Below are 17402 nucleotides of genomic sequence, written 5' to 3'. Positions count from 1 at the left end.
GCTGAGTAACGGGTATCTGATAGTCGAGGTACTCGACTATAACGTTCTTCCTTGTTTTTATTCTCTGCCAAAACTTATTGAAATCGGATTATTCATTAAAAAGTTATAACCAAAAAATAATCAATTTATTGCAATTCAATCGAGATTGCACACCGAATGCAGCAAATAAGCTGTTTTCACTAATACGCCACCAAGCCGCTAGGGGCGCTATGGGCTTGTTGGCACCGTGGGTCAAGTGGCGCTATAGAAGAAGAAAGGTGGCTCTATTAACTAGGTGTGTTCTAGCGTTTTCTCTTGTTATGTTACACACCGAACGTTTAAATTTCTTATTCTTTGCTGGCGGCTAACGGAGATCATCGAAATTAATTTGGGAAATCAGATATTATTTTTGGTATTTTCTTAGCTCATCTGAGTGCCGCCTATTTGTCTCTCGCTCTCTCCTGTGGTTAGCTCGCAGTTTTTGTCGATGTGAATATTGGGCTATATGTTTTTAATACATTTTAGTTTTTAGTTTCACACGACAAAAACAGTTCAAGGATGCGGCTCACATGAGAAGAGATAGGGGACAAACGCTTTCTTGCGCATTTTATGTTGCCAATCACATAAAAATGTAAATCAACAATTAACAAAAGGTAATTGCTGGTAATTAAAGTATCACTTACCTGACACAAACTTATAAACGCACTTGTAAACTTAAAATCGTGGCGCTGAAATTTAATACGCTTGTTTTCCGTCGATTACCGCCGAAAGATGAGCGAAGTCAAGCCTTTTTTCTCTCCTTTCCGCGATTTTTATTTTGTTTTGCCCATCTAACGCGTATAGGCAAGAAAAAAAATAACGGAAACACCAAAGTCAGTCTCTGATTGAAGGCAAAGAACAAATAGAGAGGGGAATCTATGAATATCTGTTTCTCTTGCCCGAAAGTTTTCGTCAGCAGTTTTCGACGCTACTCCGACTTCTTTACTGAGGTCGACAGCGGCAGGGCTTCTTTCCCTGATGACTTGTTATCCTACGTAAAAGATTTTGTAAAAGTTTGTGGCGCCCACGTTTTTTAAGATTTTATCAGTGTTTTATTCTTAGCAAATATGTTTAATATTTATAGAATAAAATAAAATAAATAGAATAAAAAACCAAGAACTATAAAATATTACTAATTTAATTATTTTTATTGTTTTAATTTGTCAAACGCCGTAGAATTCGACTACGAAAAATATCTGCTGTTTTTAAAATTAGAATTTCTTTAATAAATTCATTGAGAAACGTATTTAATGTATAGCTAGTTTATTTACAGTTATTATACATTAGTTTGTGTTATTTATAATTTTAAATATTTACTGAAAATTTTCAAATTAAAAACATCAAATTATTTTTTTTAACAGTATAATGTAACAAAAGTTCACATTGCAAACGCAATTCTTCTTAAACTATTATGCTTATTTTTATCGTGGCAAACGTACAATTAACCAACAGTGCTGTGATCTAATCAAAAGTGACTTATACACAACACAAGATTATAATTAAGTTGATAATAATTTTTGAAATGAATTTAATTTCGCTACACGCTTTTTCTTTTTCATCTTCTTGTATTGGAAATGCTATCACACAGCGTGAGTGAAACGTTTAATTTATTCAAGCAAAACGTAAGGCAAAACGATTAAGGGCTCATTATTGTAGGATTTTAATTGGAGAACTTGATGCCATTCCTTGAATTGTTGAATCCTGGTTAAGTCCTTATCCGGTACACTTTTTGGAGCAGCGTCTAAGGATTGACGAATCCCAGTACGGTACTCAAAGCCGAGTAATGGAAAACTATTGGTTGACTCTGGCGACTCAGTAGATTTTTGCCTGATGTTACTGATTTCATTGGTTAAGCCAACATCTAAGTTGTTATTATTACAACATCTATTACTAACATCGGTATTCTCTTTTTTTTGTGATTCTAGCGATGCTATAGGCGGGGCTAATTTTATACTGGCAACAGAACTCTCATCAAATATTGAATTAAAAGATTGCAGCATGTTGTTGTTTCGAAAATCGTTGCGCTCATCGACTGTATGATTTATTTCTTCACGTTCTTCTTCATCTGATCTATCGCTATCGTTCGAGGAAGTTAAAAATGAATCTTCCTCGCTTTCAAATTTGACTTCGGAAATCGCTGCACCGGCACTCGTTTCAGTCTCAAATTTTATTTTATATGTATCGAAAGATGAACTTTTTTTAACTTTTTCTTCTTCCTCTGTGAAGGTGTTTTCCACTTCGCTATCGTCGTCATTACTTGAGCTGCTGCTGCTATAGTTTATTATTTTTTCCTCTATACCTACAGCGTTCTCCATGCACAATTCGTGGTGGAAAAACAATTTATTGTGAAGCTTCATTTTAGAAATGTGATCTGTTTCTTTTGGATTTAAATGGAATAAATGTTTAAGTTCTATATCAATAGTCGGAATTCGACCTTTTACGTGTTTTCGGCTTACTTGGCGATAGCGGGACCGAGAAGCTAGCCTGTATGCTTTCGATATTAACTTACTTCTCTCCTCCGAAATTTTAGTTGAACTTCGTATTTTAGTTGCATCTTCCAGAAAATAATTGGTAATTGTTTTTTTTACATTTCCGACATGATCTGATCTGATATCTGTATTTGGTGAAACTGCATTCATAGAGTTTGCTGGAGAATTGATTTTGCTTGGAGTTTTCTTTATTGTCAATACAATATGATTGCTGCAAGCTCCACCATCACCTTGTGGGCGTTGAACAACGGCATATTCTTCCTTATTACTGTTTTCGTATTCATTTTCATTATCATTCTCTGCTTCATTGTCACTATCACTGCTGTTATTATTACTACTCAGATGAAACAAATTCCCATTTAAAGCGGTCTTAATCCGCTTGCCTGGAATATTAAATTCCTTCCGTACATACTTGTTGTTTTTCGTAGCATCCCCCGCATATATTCTTTTATTTCCTTGATGTATCACTGCTTTTGTGCCGATTGACTCAGTCCTTTTATTTTTAAGCTTTTCATTTATGGAGTCTTGAGTTTCTTTTAAACTGGAAAAGCTAAAACTGCTGGAACTACTAGCACTATACGGACTGTCATCCTGAAACTCGTTATCACTACTTTTATCGCTTGATTCACGGTCAGCGGATTGCACCTCATCATTAGCCAATTTTAATAGGTTATTACTGAAAGCATTGATGGAGCACGTACCAAATAATGTTTCGGGTGATGGTGGTATATTGATGTTGGAATTAACTTGCGTTGGCACGTGGTTTTCATTATGGCTGTTGATAGCAGAAATCGGAACATCAATATTAACCTTTAGCGGGCTGGAACTATTAAATTGTTGTTCTATTTTAATTTCGGGAACTTGTAAACTTTTTGAAATTTGAGCAGAAGTATTCGAAGAATTAAGCCATTCCTTAACTCTTTGTCTAGCACGTCGACACGTTGGTAAGCACTTTGCAACGCCAAGAAACGGTGACACAAAAGATTTAAAACGTTTCGCCTTGAAAGGTTTTATAAATTTTAAAGAACTTAAATCTTTTCTTATTCTATCTGATGTAAGAAGACCATATTTAGGTACAACATCAGCTCCATTAGTCACTGTGTACGAGTCCAAGGTGTGAAGAAAGTTTTTCTCAGATTGAAAACTAGGAGATGAGTCAACACTATCCCAATTGCCATTTATGTTTGGTATGTAGAAATTATGCAATGAATTTATGTGAAAACTCGTCACCTTGTTGGTTTGTACATAAAACCTATGCTTTGCTACGCAATCAGGATCCTCATGAACCGTAAAAACAGGAAGAACTTCATTTTGTGTTTCACTGTTTACTTTTCCTTGATTTGTGTTGTCAAGTTGAGCATCGGCGTTAATATGTAACAAATTTAACGAAACGTTTTGTACAGGTGAACTAAAAGATACATTTTTGGTATCAGAGTTTTTTTTTATATCTTCAAATTTAACTATTGGCTTCCGAATTTCATCCATTATTGAATACAAAGGATCGTCGTTATCGTCAAAATCTAGATCAAATATGGACTTCACTGTTTTTGGCTGAATTTCACCTACATCACCATTATCCAAACTTTCAAAATTAAGCATGTTTTCTTCATTCTTGTGGTGAGAAATATTCTCATCATAATTTGAACTAGTTGTTGGATCGTTGGTATCAGTGTCTGAAGTTTCTTTTTTGGGCTCTCCTAATGTACTTGGAACTTCCTCGATAACTATGCAAGTACATGGTACTATTTGAGCTTGGTACAATTCCTCAATTTCAAGTTCACTCATTGGGCTGTTTAAGCTGTGAATTAGGTGCATTAGTTGAGTGGTAACATCATTAAAATTTTTCGGCATCAAGTTTTTCGGAGTCCTTGCTAAATGTAATGTATGAAGAGAATTACTATTACTGTCCAGTGAAGTAGATTCCTTAATTTCTTGTGATTTATTACTATCGTGAGATGGTTCTGAAGTGACCGTATCACTATCCGAATTAGGAGGTTCTGTAAAAAAAAAGTTTTTTGAAAATATAAATATAGATATCATTTATTTGCTAATTTTGTTCTGTACTTTTTTTTGTCTCTGGACCGACTGTCTCTTCATATTCTCTTTATCTTCTATGCTCACATTTCATGAACAGTTTTTTTAAGAAAGTTCCATAGCGTATACACTTTTATAATATTTTTCCCCTCAATCAAGTTTATAATTCCTTGAAAAGGATACTATAATTTTGGTCAGAAGTTTGTACCGCAATGATAAATACGTAACCGACTCTATTAATTTACCTATATCTGCAATTTACTAAAAGAGTAGCATTGGTCATTTAGATTATACTACTACTCTCAAATCATTAAATCAAAAAACTTGTTTTACGACACTATTTTATTCACTCTTTTAGTAAATGAACGATATGTTCTCGATCAGAATCCTGTCCTTCTGTGCTTTGTTCACATCCTTAAAATAGAGCAGGGGTCAACTTTTCGGAGACCAAAGCACTCATAGAAACAAATTCCAACATTTCGTTTTCTTTCCCTGCAGTACCATTCATCACGTTTTATGCAGGGAGAAAAAGAATTAATCTCTACTGATTTTCTATGAAAAGTGGTGATGATTTTAACATAGGCATGTCCTACGATTCATCAGTGCACAGAAACTGTCACAAATTCATCACCTTTATGAACCTTTTGTATGCGTTTCTTTGAAATGCCCGACTAGACGCGCTGCTTTGCCGTTGCCGGCTCTGCCGTCGTCGCAGTTGACTGCGTGATGATTTTGTGACAGTCATACGACTGACCAAAGTTATAATAGCCTGTCTAAAAGAATTTCACATGCGTATTGCTAACCCAAACATTAAAAAACGGTGCAGTTTTAAAGATTTTTCACATCTACAAATTTGTTTAAAGTTTTTTTTTTTCTTGAACAATTTTTTAAAAAATTATAAAGAAACTAAAAAAAAATATGTCATTCTTTTTTGTTTTTTATACCCGTTACTCGTAGAGTAAAAGGGTATACTAGATTCGTCGGAAAGTATGTAACAGGCAGAAGGAAGCGTTTCCGACCCCATAAAGTATATATATTCTTGATCAGGATCACTAGCCGAGTCGATCTAGCCATGTCCGTCTGTCCGTCTGTCTGTCCGTCCGGATGAACGCTGAGATCTCGGAAACTATGGGAGCTAGGCTATTGAGATTTGGCTTGCAGATTCCTGAGCTTCTTACGCAGCGCAAGTTTGTTTCAGTAGAGTGCCACGCCCACTCTAACGCCCACAAACCGCCCAAAACTGTGGCTCCTACAGTTTTGATGCTAGAATAAAAATTTTAACTGAAATGTAATGTTCTCGTCAATACCTATCGATTGACCCAAAAAAAAGTTTGCCACGCCCACCCTAACGCCCATAAACAGCCCACAAACTTCAAAAAATCGTAAATATGAACGTGGATATCTCGGAAACTATCAAAGATAGAGAATTGGGATTTCAGATTTAGATTCCGTAGCCTTATACGCAGCGCAAGTGTGTTACGCGAATATGCCACGCCCACTCTAACGCCCACAAACCGCAAAAACCTGTGACGCCCACAATTTGTATGCTAGATAAAAAATTTTAACTGAAATGTATTGGTCTCGACAATACCTATCGATTGGTCCAAAAATTTGCCACGCCCACTCTAACGCCCATAACGCTTAAATCTGTATACCGCCGGTAGGTGGCGCATTTTAATCTCGCTTTGCTACTTGCATATCTCTATTTAGCTGAGTAACGGGTATCTGATAGTCGAGGTACTCGACTATAGCGTTCTTCCTTGTTTTAACCTGCTCTACTCGCAATTCATATTGTATGCTTTATAAACTAAACGGTTACCCTAAAAATATTAAAAACAGGAAAGGAAGTTAACTTCGCCAAGCCGAAGCTTGTATACCCTTGCAGTTATAATTATTAAATTTAAAAATACAAAAAAAAATATTACCATTAGTATAAGATAATATTTCAGAAAACGCCGAAGCTATAATTTGCTTCATATTATTTTCCCACCAATTTTCTGATCGTTCCTATGGCAGCTACATGATATAATCGTCCGATTTTGATAAAATTAAATTCGAAATTCAGAACTAATTAAAAAATGTTATTTCCAAGCGTAGGAGGTTATATTTTAAAAAACACCGAAGCTATAATTTGTTTCATATTATTTTCCCACCAATTTTCCGATCGTTCCTATGGCAGCTATATGATATAGTCGTCCGATTTTGATAAAATTTAATTCGAAACTCAAAACTAATTAAAAAATGTCATTTCCAAGCTTAGAAGGTTATATGTTGAAAAACACCAAAGATATAATTTTTGTAATTTTTTTTTCCGATTATTCCTATGGGATCTATAAGATATAGTTGTCCGATCCGGCTGGTTCCGACTTATATACTACCTGCAAAAGAAATAAGACTTTTGGGAAAGTTTCAGCCCGATAGCTTTAAAACTGAGAGACTAGTTTGCGTAGAAACGGGCGGACAGACGGACATGGCCTCGTCTAGTCATGTTGATCAAGAATATATATACTTTATGGGGTCGGAAACGTCTCCTCCACTGCTTTGCAAACTTCTTATAAAAAGTGTGGAAAAACAACAGTTAAAGTACAATGTATAAATAATTATACCCGTTACTCGTAGAGTAAAAGGGTATACTAGATTCGTCGGAAAGTATGCGCTATGGGGAATTTGACCACTTTTTTTGGCCTAAACCCATTTTTTGAAAGTCGTTAAAATTTGATTTTTTATCAGAATGCATCAGGATAACATCAATATCTAATGTTTCTAACAGAAAAGTTTAACAGGGCGCACCACTGTTAAGGTATCTGCTGTGAAAGCCTGTTTTTATTTCAACGAGGCGGCAGCGCTGGTAAATCTCCTTTTATTCCTAATAGTTTAAATTGTAAAAAAGTGTAAAACTAAACAAAGCACTGCAGTTTTTGAAAAACCATTCAACCAGAGGGATTTGTAACTTGTGTTTGTGACCTTGATGTTGTATTTATTGATTTCAATAAATACTGAATGGGTTAAGAAATGTATTGTATCATTCAAACGGCATTTAAATTACCTTTCCATTGATGCCGAAAGTTGACATGAAGTAAGTTCAAATTATGAGTATATTTAACTTTTGTTTTGTCAAAGTACATATGCCGACCAGTGTATTTGTGTAAATAGTCCCAGCAATCAGCTTTATATTCTATAATCATGGAAGCCAAAAGTAAAAAGAAAAACTATAAAGATATCATTTTATTACGACGGGTTGCGTACTTCCTAAACTCCGTGAAGGCTGCCCGTGTCAAATAACAAAAAGAGAAAAAGGAAGAACGCTATAGTCGAGTACCTCGACTATCAGATACCCGTTACTCAAAGGGAAATGGAGATATGCAAGCAGCAAAGCGAGATTAAAATGCGCCACCTACCGGCGGTATACAGATTTAAGCGTTATGGGCGTTAGAGTGGGCGTGGCAAATTTATTTTTGGATCAATCGATAGGTTTTGACGACACCAATACATTTCAGTTAAAATTTCTTATCTAGCATGCAAATTGTGGGCGTCACAGGTTTTCGCTGTTTGTGGGCGTTTAAGTGGGCGTGGCAAACTTTTTTTTAGGTCAATCGATAGGTATTGATGAGAACAATACATTTCAGTTAAAATTTTCTATCTAGCATCAAAACTGTAGGAGTAAAAGTTTTGGGCGGTTTGTGGGCGTTAGAGTGGGCGTGGCAGTCTACTGAAACAAACTTGCGCTGCGTAAGAAGCTCAGGAATCTGTACGACAAATCTCAATAACCTAGCTTCCATAGTTTCCGAGATCTCAGCGTTCATCCGGACGGACAGACGGACATGGCTAGATCGACTCGGCTAGTGATCCTGATCAAGAATATATATACTTTATGGGGTCGGAAACGCTTCCTTCTGCCTGTTACATACTTTCCGACGAATCTAGTATACCCTTTTACTCTACGAGTAACGGGTATAACAAGAAAGAAAGCTATAGGCGAGTACCTTGACTATCAGATACCCGTTTCTCAGCTAAATGGACAAAAGGGAAATGGAGATATGCAAGCAGCAAAGCGAGAATGAAATGCGCTACCTACCCGCGATCTCAATATATGGTAGACTGATTTAAGCGTTATGGGCGTTAGAGTGGGCGTGGCAAACTTTTTTTTGGATCAATCGATAGGTATTGACGAGACTAATACATTTCAGATTAAATTTGGTTCTAGCATGAAAATTGTGGGCGCTACAGGCTTAGGCGGCTTGTGGGCGTGGCCTATGGAATCTAAGTCTTAAATCCCAATTCTCTATATTTGATAGTTTAAGAGATATCCGCGTTCACATTTTCAAATTTTTAAAGTTTGTGGGCGTGTCAAAATTGTTTTGGGTCAAACGATAGGTATTGATGAGAACAATACATTTCAGTTAAAATTTTTATTCTAGCATCAAAAGTTTTGGTCGGTTTGTGGGCGTGGCACCATGCTGAAACCAACTTGCGCTGCGCAGGAATCTCAGGAATCTGCATGCCTAATCTCAGTTTGTAACTCTTATAGTTTCCGAGATCTCAGCGTTCATACTGACAGACGGACATGGCTAGTGATCCTTATCAAGAATGTATATGGGGTGACAATTTACAAATGTAAATAAACCAATTCACCAACCGCGAGCAGCTGTTCAGGGCTGCAGTATATAGCTGGCGGGTAATTCAAATTTTTAATTTTTTTTTTCTTTTATTTTGAACAATATGCGCTTTAAACAAGTATTCTTTTTGTAGTTTTGCAAAAAAAGCATAAATTAATAAAATGGTTAAAATAAGTCAAATAACATTCGACAATTATTCAATGTATACAGCCCTGGTCATTAAACGGGTACTCGTAGAGTGAAAGGGTATACTAGATTCGTCGGAAAGTATGTAACAGGTAGAAGAAAGCGTCTCCGACCCCATAAATTATATATATTCTTGATCAGCATCACTAGCCGAGTCGATCCAGCCATGTCCGTCTGTCCGTATAAGAGCTAGAATGATGGGACTCGGCATGTACGTAGATTCTTGGTCTTCCTGCGCAGCGTAAGTTTGTTTCAGCAGGGTGCCATGCCCGCTCTAACGCTCACAAAAGATCATAACACCAAATCCCTTCTATCGCCAACATTTTTCATAATTGTAATTATATCATTTTGTAAAAATTTATATGAGATTTTGTTCTTATTATCAATATCCATTTACAAGCCAAAAATGGTGAAAGTCAGACCGTGCATTAAAAAGTTATAACCAAACAATAATAAATGATAAGCAAACTCAATAGAGTGAAAGAGGGATGGAGATACATTCATACAGCGCCACTTATGTTTTACGTTGTGTGCCGTGTTAGTGAAACATGTAAACACCCGACAGGAACGCACGATAGGTGACGCTTTTTGATTTGATAGTCCAGCCCGTCGACTATAGGGGTTTCTCTTGTTTTAGATTATAGAATATTAAGTAAATTGTTGGGAGTATCCACACAAAAAATCACAAAGTGGCATATTAACAATAAATTTTGCGTATAGATATGGCGCTGATTGTATTCTACAATTGCCTATACACATTTGAATAAAACGACAACATTCCGCCTAAGGGAGCGCCATGTGTCTATATCAATCTATTACATTTTCACATTTTCAGAAAACGAAAAAAAAGTTCTTTTAAATGCCCAAAAATAAAAATTAAGTTTTCTTGACCTTAGAGCAGTGGTGCTTACTATTCCGTCTCGCGAGTCTGGCAGTTCTTCTGCTCTGCCACGTCACCGACACGGTACACGTTCGTGTGGCTTTGACCGACGACTTCGGTTTACGCACAAAAATGCAAGTCTTACATTTCATTGTATTTGTCCGGGCATCACTGCCTTAGAGATAATGAAAAAACTCAAAAAGTATTTGTATAAGAGGGGCTCTAGTAAAATCTTTGGATAGATTACATACATGCACCTACATATGGGACGATCCATATCAAGTCGGCCACGCCCGTTTTATTTTTAAAGATAGTTTGCACTAAAACTAGTATGTACCTGGCGAACAAAAGACATGACTTTCAAAAATCAAAAGCAAGTGGATTTGTCTTTACATTACGATTACGAGAAAAACAGTGCATTTTATTTATCAATAGAAGACCAAATATATTTTAAATCTAAATGAAGGTTTTAGCTAAAGGGCCAGGCGAAAAAAATACAGGTATATCTTTTCCAAAAGCTCCCACCTCAACGAATTTTATTTCACTTGTTTAGTTTTGATATTTAAAAAAATATGTTTTATTTTTTCGAAGCATATACGATTGCTTTATGTATTTTTAAGAGTTGGCATGGACACAACTCTGTAAAGGATAGACTTAATCCAGATTTGAAAACGCTAAAGTTTTTTACCCTAGTAGGAGAGTCTTACTTATAAAACGTTATTTCTCAGCGAGCACAGGAAACATTTTTCCAAAACACTACAGTAGAAAAAATCGTAAATTTCAATTTGTATTTGTACTCACCTTCAGTTTTGCTTGTAAAAGTAGCATTTCCCGAATAGGTGTCCAAAATTTGTGGAGAATGAATTGAAGTGTCTAAAAACGTTTAGATAAATAATAAATCAGTGAGCAATGCACCTTTACCAAAAACGAACCTGAACAGGACGACGTTGGTCTTGGAAAAATAGCACGGCTAGCTAGTTCTCGATTCGTTGACGAATTTGAAAGATTACTTATTGATGATTGCATGGAAACACTCAACTTTCTGCTCTGAATTTCATTGAACAGTTCCTTTGTGGTTTTAACCTTTTTAACAGTTGAGCCACCAAAAAATATTTGCTGAGACAGGCTAGAAGACTCCTTGGCGATAAGTGCGTCCACACCTTTTGATCCTTTTTTTCTACCCCGCCTTTTTGGAATTTGAGACTGGGAGGCGTTTTCCGAATACTCTGATCTACTATTTGGATCATAACCCATTCCTGTTGCAGGTGTAGCCAGCTGAATCGCAGTTGCATTGTTCAATCGAGCATTAATTAAATTTTCAGACTTCCTTACATCCTCGACAGTTGATGGCGATAGACGGCTACATGATGCACTTGAGTCGTAAGCACTGTATTCATCAAGTTTTCCTGACTCATTGCTTCGAAATACACTATTTTGTCCGGTCAAAAAGCTGGAATTACTGTGGTTTGAAACATCCAATTGGTTTACTGATTTAAATCTGCCAGTAAATGTCAACTCGCTTGAGCTCAATCGAGTTTTATTCTGGGAATTGCCCAATGTAGCATCCCCAGATAAAATTGAGCTCATAGAACTGTTTGAAAGGGAAAAAATTTCTGAAAACCGCATAAAAAATAAATGTATAAATTAGGACATTTTTATGAAAATATTCAAATGGAACGGCAAGAAAGTACGCCTTTAAGGGGTTACCTTAGATTTTAGAAAAAAGAACAAGAAAGGAAGTTAGCTTCGGCAAGCCAAAGATTATATACAATTGTACTTATAAGAATAGTCAATGGCAGTTACACTTTTTTTCAATTTTTAAGGATTGTGCCTGACACAATCCACAGGGAGAAATTATTATCATTTCCTAGAATATTGAACATGGCGATCATAAATTTTTTTTAAACTTACTTAGATTTACAAAAATCAAAATGTTACACAATTAAAAAATAAAATATACTTTCCGATAAACATTTAGTATTATTTTGACTTTAATTTTCCGATCCTTCCTATTGATGATTCATTACATTAAGTTGCTGCTAGAGAAGCTAAACATACTATTTATCATATTTCCGGAATACTCTTGTATATTTTGTTAAGCATTTAACGGCCAGTCCCAACGGGATTTTAACGTAAAGGACTTTTAAGAGCGACGCGGCACATCGGGAAAACAATCTCCCGCTGCGCAGAAACTTTAAAAATTGTTAAATTAAACTGTTTGCCTCTTATAGTTTCCGAAATGACAGCGTTAACACGGACATAGCTAGTTCGACTGGGCTAGCGGTCCTGATCAAGAACATATAATTTATAAAGTCGGGAACGCTTCCTTATACCTGTTACATACATTCTGACTAATACAACATACCCTTTTACTCTACTCTATTAACGGGTATACAAATAAATACAACTATATCTTACCTGAATCTGCTGCGAGAGCAGTCTGTAGCAAAACATCGCTAACTTTTGTTCCAAATCTTATGTTTTGTGCGACCTGCCCTCCTCTGTCTTTACTTTTTTTCTCCTTTTTCAATTTTTTCGGTCGATAGCTTGGTTTTGTTGGAATTGCAAGGGGTACAGGAACTGTCAAGTTGGATTTTTCTCCTTTCGACGCACAGTTGTTGTCGTTTTCATCGGAATCGGATACAATGTCAATAACAACTGAAGCTTCGTGTATCTTTTCGGCGCTGACGTCGGTTAGGTTAAATACGGAATTCACGGACTGCTCAATTACGATCGGCTGAGGAGAGCCCACTTGTCCACTTAGCGCGAGCTGAGGCTGGCGCCGGTCCTTTAGATTGTGAAGTGTCGCTATTGAATTGAATTTCTCCTCGTGCTCGCGATCATGGATATTGTTGACCAGGTTTGAGAAGTTGGTGTGAAACTCGGTATGTACACCCAAAGGTGGAGGCTCGGAAGAGTCGATATTTGATTGCATGTGTGGAACAATTTGCTGCGAAGGCAACGATTGAGAGAACGGCAAATGAGTAACTGGCTCGCTTATGTGGCTGTCTACCGCAGTAGACTTTGGAAAGTCTGATGTTAGCTGCGTGGGCTGGGAAGCAATTTGACTAAGATGTGGCACATTTTCAGCGGCTGTTTGCTGAATCCCCACCATTTCCCTCCACTTTTTCAGCAAGGACTTTGCACGTCGAGCTAAGTGTTCATTTTTGGTCCTCCTTCTGAGCTGATTTATGTACTTGGCCAGTCTGGTGGCCTCCAGCTGCTCCTTGGTAATTGTTGTGCCTTCCAGTGCACATATAACAGAGAGTACAGCATCCATATTGACGACCTATAAACAAAGATTATAAAGACCGATTTGTTGAAAAGATAACACATTTTCTTACATCGTAGTTTTGATCAAGTGCCTGCGATAGGTGAGTGGTAAGTTGCTGGATTTGGTTTTGGTTCATTTATATCTTCCGGGTTACAAGGCCTTTGATCCAGATTCGATGAACATAAAAGGAAAAGGTAATGAAAATAAAAATGTACTTCATATAAAACGTTATTCCTCTTGTCAGTAGTTTTTGTTTTAACATTTTTTGAACAGAAGAGGAGAGTTAAAACCAAAACCATTGTAATTTAAAATGTAGTGCCCAAAAAAAGTAGGTATTCTGAAGACTCATTTATTCAAAATTGACATTGTAATTTATGAATGCAATGAAAATCTGTGAAACACACACACTTAAGCACGATTTATATCGGACAATCATATAGCTTACAAATTATAGCTACACAATTAAATTGTAAAGTCCCTGATCCCTCGGCACACTTCCTTGAGCACGAAATTGTTTATACTCGTCACAAAATAAAGTAAATTATTAATTTATCATCAGTTCCCCGACTCCATCACAATTCGCCATTTTCACCATTGACAGCTGCACTTTGCGGGTGGGAAAAATTCGATAAGTAGAAATATCGATACTTTTCACGTGTATTCATTATAATTTAAAGGCCTGTACAGAGTGGGACGTGTGTCTAAGTAAGTAATAGCTTTTTTTCACATAGATCAATCCGCAGTCCGTCAAACGGATTGTCAAATCGTCTCACTTCATCGAAACTTGAAGATTTGATAGGCCTAGTGCTCACATCGAGCGAGAGGCAAATATGTAGTTAACGCCTTTGGTAGGGTTCTTCTTTTTGCACCGATGTACTCAGATAAGCAAGGGAAATACCTGAAAAATACCCACCATTCCTGAGTGAACTTCTATGAATTTCGAGAGCCGAAGCGCAAATAATAAGAAGTTCCTTCCATTTTTAATTTTTTTTGTACATCGCTTTTGCACGAACACCTTCAAAGATTAAATTTTTTATTCTTTGGGCAGCGGCTAACGGCGTTCATCACTCTCTAAATCTGGTATTTTTTCTGGTATTTCCTTTGCTTATCTGAATACGGCGATTAAAAACAGACCCGAAGAAAAGAGTTAGCGGTCTTATTGCCTCTCGCTCATTCCTATGGCTAGCTCGCGGTTTTCGTCGATGTGAGTACTAGGTCATAACCAGCTATAGCATGGGTGCTGGGCGACTTCGTGCAGTACCAGCAGAACAACTCCGTTCCCAATCCGGCTCCCACTCCCTCAACGCCCATGTTGGCAAGACAAACGTTAAACATTACAATTATTTTATTTTTTATTTGTTACTTGTAGAGTAAAAGGGAATAGATTCGTCGAAAAGTGTGTAACAGGTAGAATGAATCGTTTCCGACCATATAATGTATATATATTCTTGATGAGGATCACTAGCCGAGTCGATCTAGCCATGTGCGTCTGTCCGTCCGTCCGTCTTTCCGTCTGTTCGTCTGTCTGCCCGTCCATATGAACGCTGGGATCTCGGAAACTATAAGATAGAAAGTTGGGATTTGGTATATAGATTCTTGAGCTTCTTGCGCAGCGAAAGTTTGTTTTCCCCACACCGAAATTTTTTAAAAATTTTTTTAAAAATTTTAATCAGGTTTTGTTTTGATTATTAATGTCCAACTACATGCCAAAAATTGTTTAATTCGGCCCATTCATTAAAAAGTTTTTAGCAAATAAATTGTGCATTCTTGGGAACAGCCGCTTTTCTACTTGTGTATCTCTTTCTCTCTCGCACTTCCTAAGTGCTCCCGATACTGAGTAATAGGTATCTGATAGTCGATGGCGTCGACTAATGCGTTCTTTCTCGTTTTATTTATTATTACATTTTAATTTCTTTTATACCAGGAGACTTTGCTCCAATGGAATCGCTTGCTGTTCGACAACAAGCACAGCTGAACATCCTTCGGCGTACAGTAGGGGTTAGTGTCTTAAAAATTCACGAAAAATCGACTTTAAATTCATGTAAAATATTTTGGGTCTTATTTGTTTCTTGTATTTTTTAAAGCTTGTCCACCACATTATACTCTTTGTGAATAGAGGTGAATAGATTACTTAATTGCAAGTCTGAAGAAGGCATTAAGTGTGTTTTTTTTTCAAAATGCGATTTCACCCGTTAGGATGCCTATAACAATAATTTTGTTTGTTATTGTTTGTATTGTTTCGTTTTCTTTCTGTATATATATATATAGGGTATCCAATATTCTAATTCAGGTGAACCGGCCGACATTGCTGGTGATAGGAAGGGAAAGGGTCTGCAACAAAGCGAAGGCAAGAAATTGTATTTTGTATTCGATCTATTCTGTTAGCATAAACATTGGCCGGATTTTAGATAAACGATGCATACTCTACTTTGGACTCTACAATTTTAGTGTACAGCGCAACCCTTGTGTAGGGATCAGTAAATAGTTATGAATTCCGCTTAACAAATTCGTACATGGCATACGCTTTGGACATGTTATAAATACAGTGGTCTGAGATTTTACATTTTTAGTCATCACACCCAGATTCCTGTTGCATTTGCAGAGGTTGTCTATCAATATTATAAGACGTGATGAAATTATACTACTGTGGGCAAAAAGTAAGGTAAATTTGTTTGTAAAATGAAAAATCTTTATTTATTCTTCTGAATCCATTTAATTTCCTTCAAAGAAATCCCCTCCCGATAATATATATATACTTATGCCAACGTTTTATCCAATCGGTTAACTATCATCACGTTCTTCGATTTTTTTTATTTCCTCAATCGAGACCAAACCCGATCCCCGGATTTTCGCGAAATGGTGACGAAGAACGAGTGCAGTTTGAGTCCAACCAAGAGTTGTTGGCCTATAATATTGGTCTTTTAGCCTAGTACTCAGATCTTGTGTAGTGTGACACAAGTTTTTAAAGTTCTCTCGCAATGCATGTAGCACGGTCTTACAGTCAAGAAGCTGGGTCTGTTGGCAGACGGAAAACAAATCAATTGGAGCAGTTTAAAAATGAGGAGTATTGTGTAATACAATTAAATGGAATGTTCAACGAATGTTTTTATTTATGTAAATTAGTAGACAAAAGCTTCCTTGTCGTCCCACAGGTCCGAGTGATGTAATGTAGTAATGGCTTCTCCAGCTGCCACTTAGTGGGCTCCTTTTTTTGATTCTCCCTTTAGACACCAGAGCGTTCTCCATCTCCGTTTTAGCTGCCAAGTAGTTGGTGGAGGTGGAGTCCTGTGGTCCCCAAATGGAGACCTCAACGGAGATCTTTTTTGGTGGTTCTTCTAAAAAGATACTTCTATTAGAACAACATAACCAAATTCTTTTAGCCAAAACTGGCAGTATGTCCATGTAGCGAAGTCCCAGTCGGACCCACTTCCCAATGGGCTTCTCCATTGAATTACCTCCAGCACTTCCATTCTTCTGCGGATTAACCCTGTTGAGGTATTTCTCATCTCATCTGAGTACCGCGGAGAAAAACAGATCCGACAATAAGCGTTAGCTCCCTATTTGACTCTCGCTATCTTCTGTTGTTATCTCGCGATTTTCGTCGATGTGAGTACTAGGCTTGAACAATAATAGTAAATACCGTGGTAACCTAAAATACCTTTTTTTTGGAAATAGCTTAGGCACTTTTACAAATAAAATGTAGTCCCGATTTCAATTTAAGAGTCACAAACTGCTCAATTTTCCATATACGTCAAATTACAAAAGTCGCGAATAAAACAAAAAAACGATAGTGTGGGGTTCAAACACTTTAATTTTTGTTCGGAATAATTTATTTGGTACAAAAAATGGCATTTTAAATGACGAGCTTACTTAACTCAAAAAATACCATGAAATGAATGACTTCC

General features: G+C 36.8%; 1 protein-coding gene and 1 long non-coding RNA gene across 2 annotated transcripts; both read right to left on the bottom strand.

Moving 5' to 3' along the window:
• Nucleotides 1-1138: 1138 nt before the first annotated feature.
• On the bottom strand, nt 1139-14083 carry MED26 (mediator complex subunit 26). Its single transcript, XM_017088702.4, has 6 exons — nt 13943-14083; nt 13568-13656; nt 12642-13512; nt 11156-11836; nt 11025-11096; nt 1139-4504 (listed from the first exon to the last, which is right to left on the bottom strand). Exons 2-6 carry the CDS (start codon nt 13631-13633, stop codon nt 1626-1628), a joined length of 4569 nt encoding a protein of 1522 aa, XP_016944191.4. The 5' UTR covers nt 13634-13656; nt 13943-14083; the 3' UTR covers nt 1139-1625.
• On the bottom strand, nt 8537-11018 carry LOC139353323 (uncharacterized). The gene is made up of 2 exons (XR_011604544.1): nt 10475-11018; nt 8537-10417 (listed from the first exon to the last, which is right to left on the bottom strand). It is a non-coding gene; the product is annotated as an uncharacterized lncRNA (long non-coding RNA).
• Nucleotides 14084-17402: the final 3319 nt, after the last annotated feature.

This window comes from Drosophila suzukii, chromosome 4 (genome assembly GCF_043229965.1).
Source record: "Drosophila suzukii chromosome 4, CBGP_Dsuzu_IsoJpt1.0, whole genome shotgun sequence".
NCBI classification, from domain to species: domain Eukaryota; kingdom Metazoa; phylum Arthropoda; class Insecta; order Diptera; family Drosophilidae; genus Drosophila; species Drosophila suzukii.
Note: the sequence above shows the minus strand (reverse complement) of the source record. Positions and strands in the feature narration are given on the sequence as shown.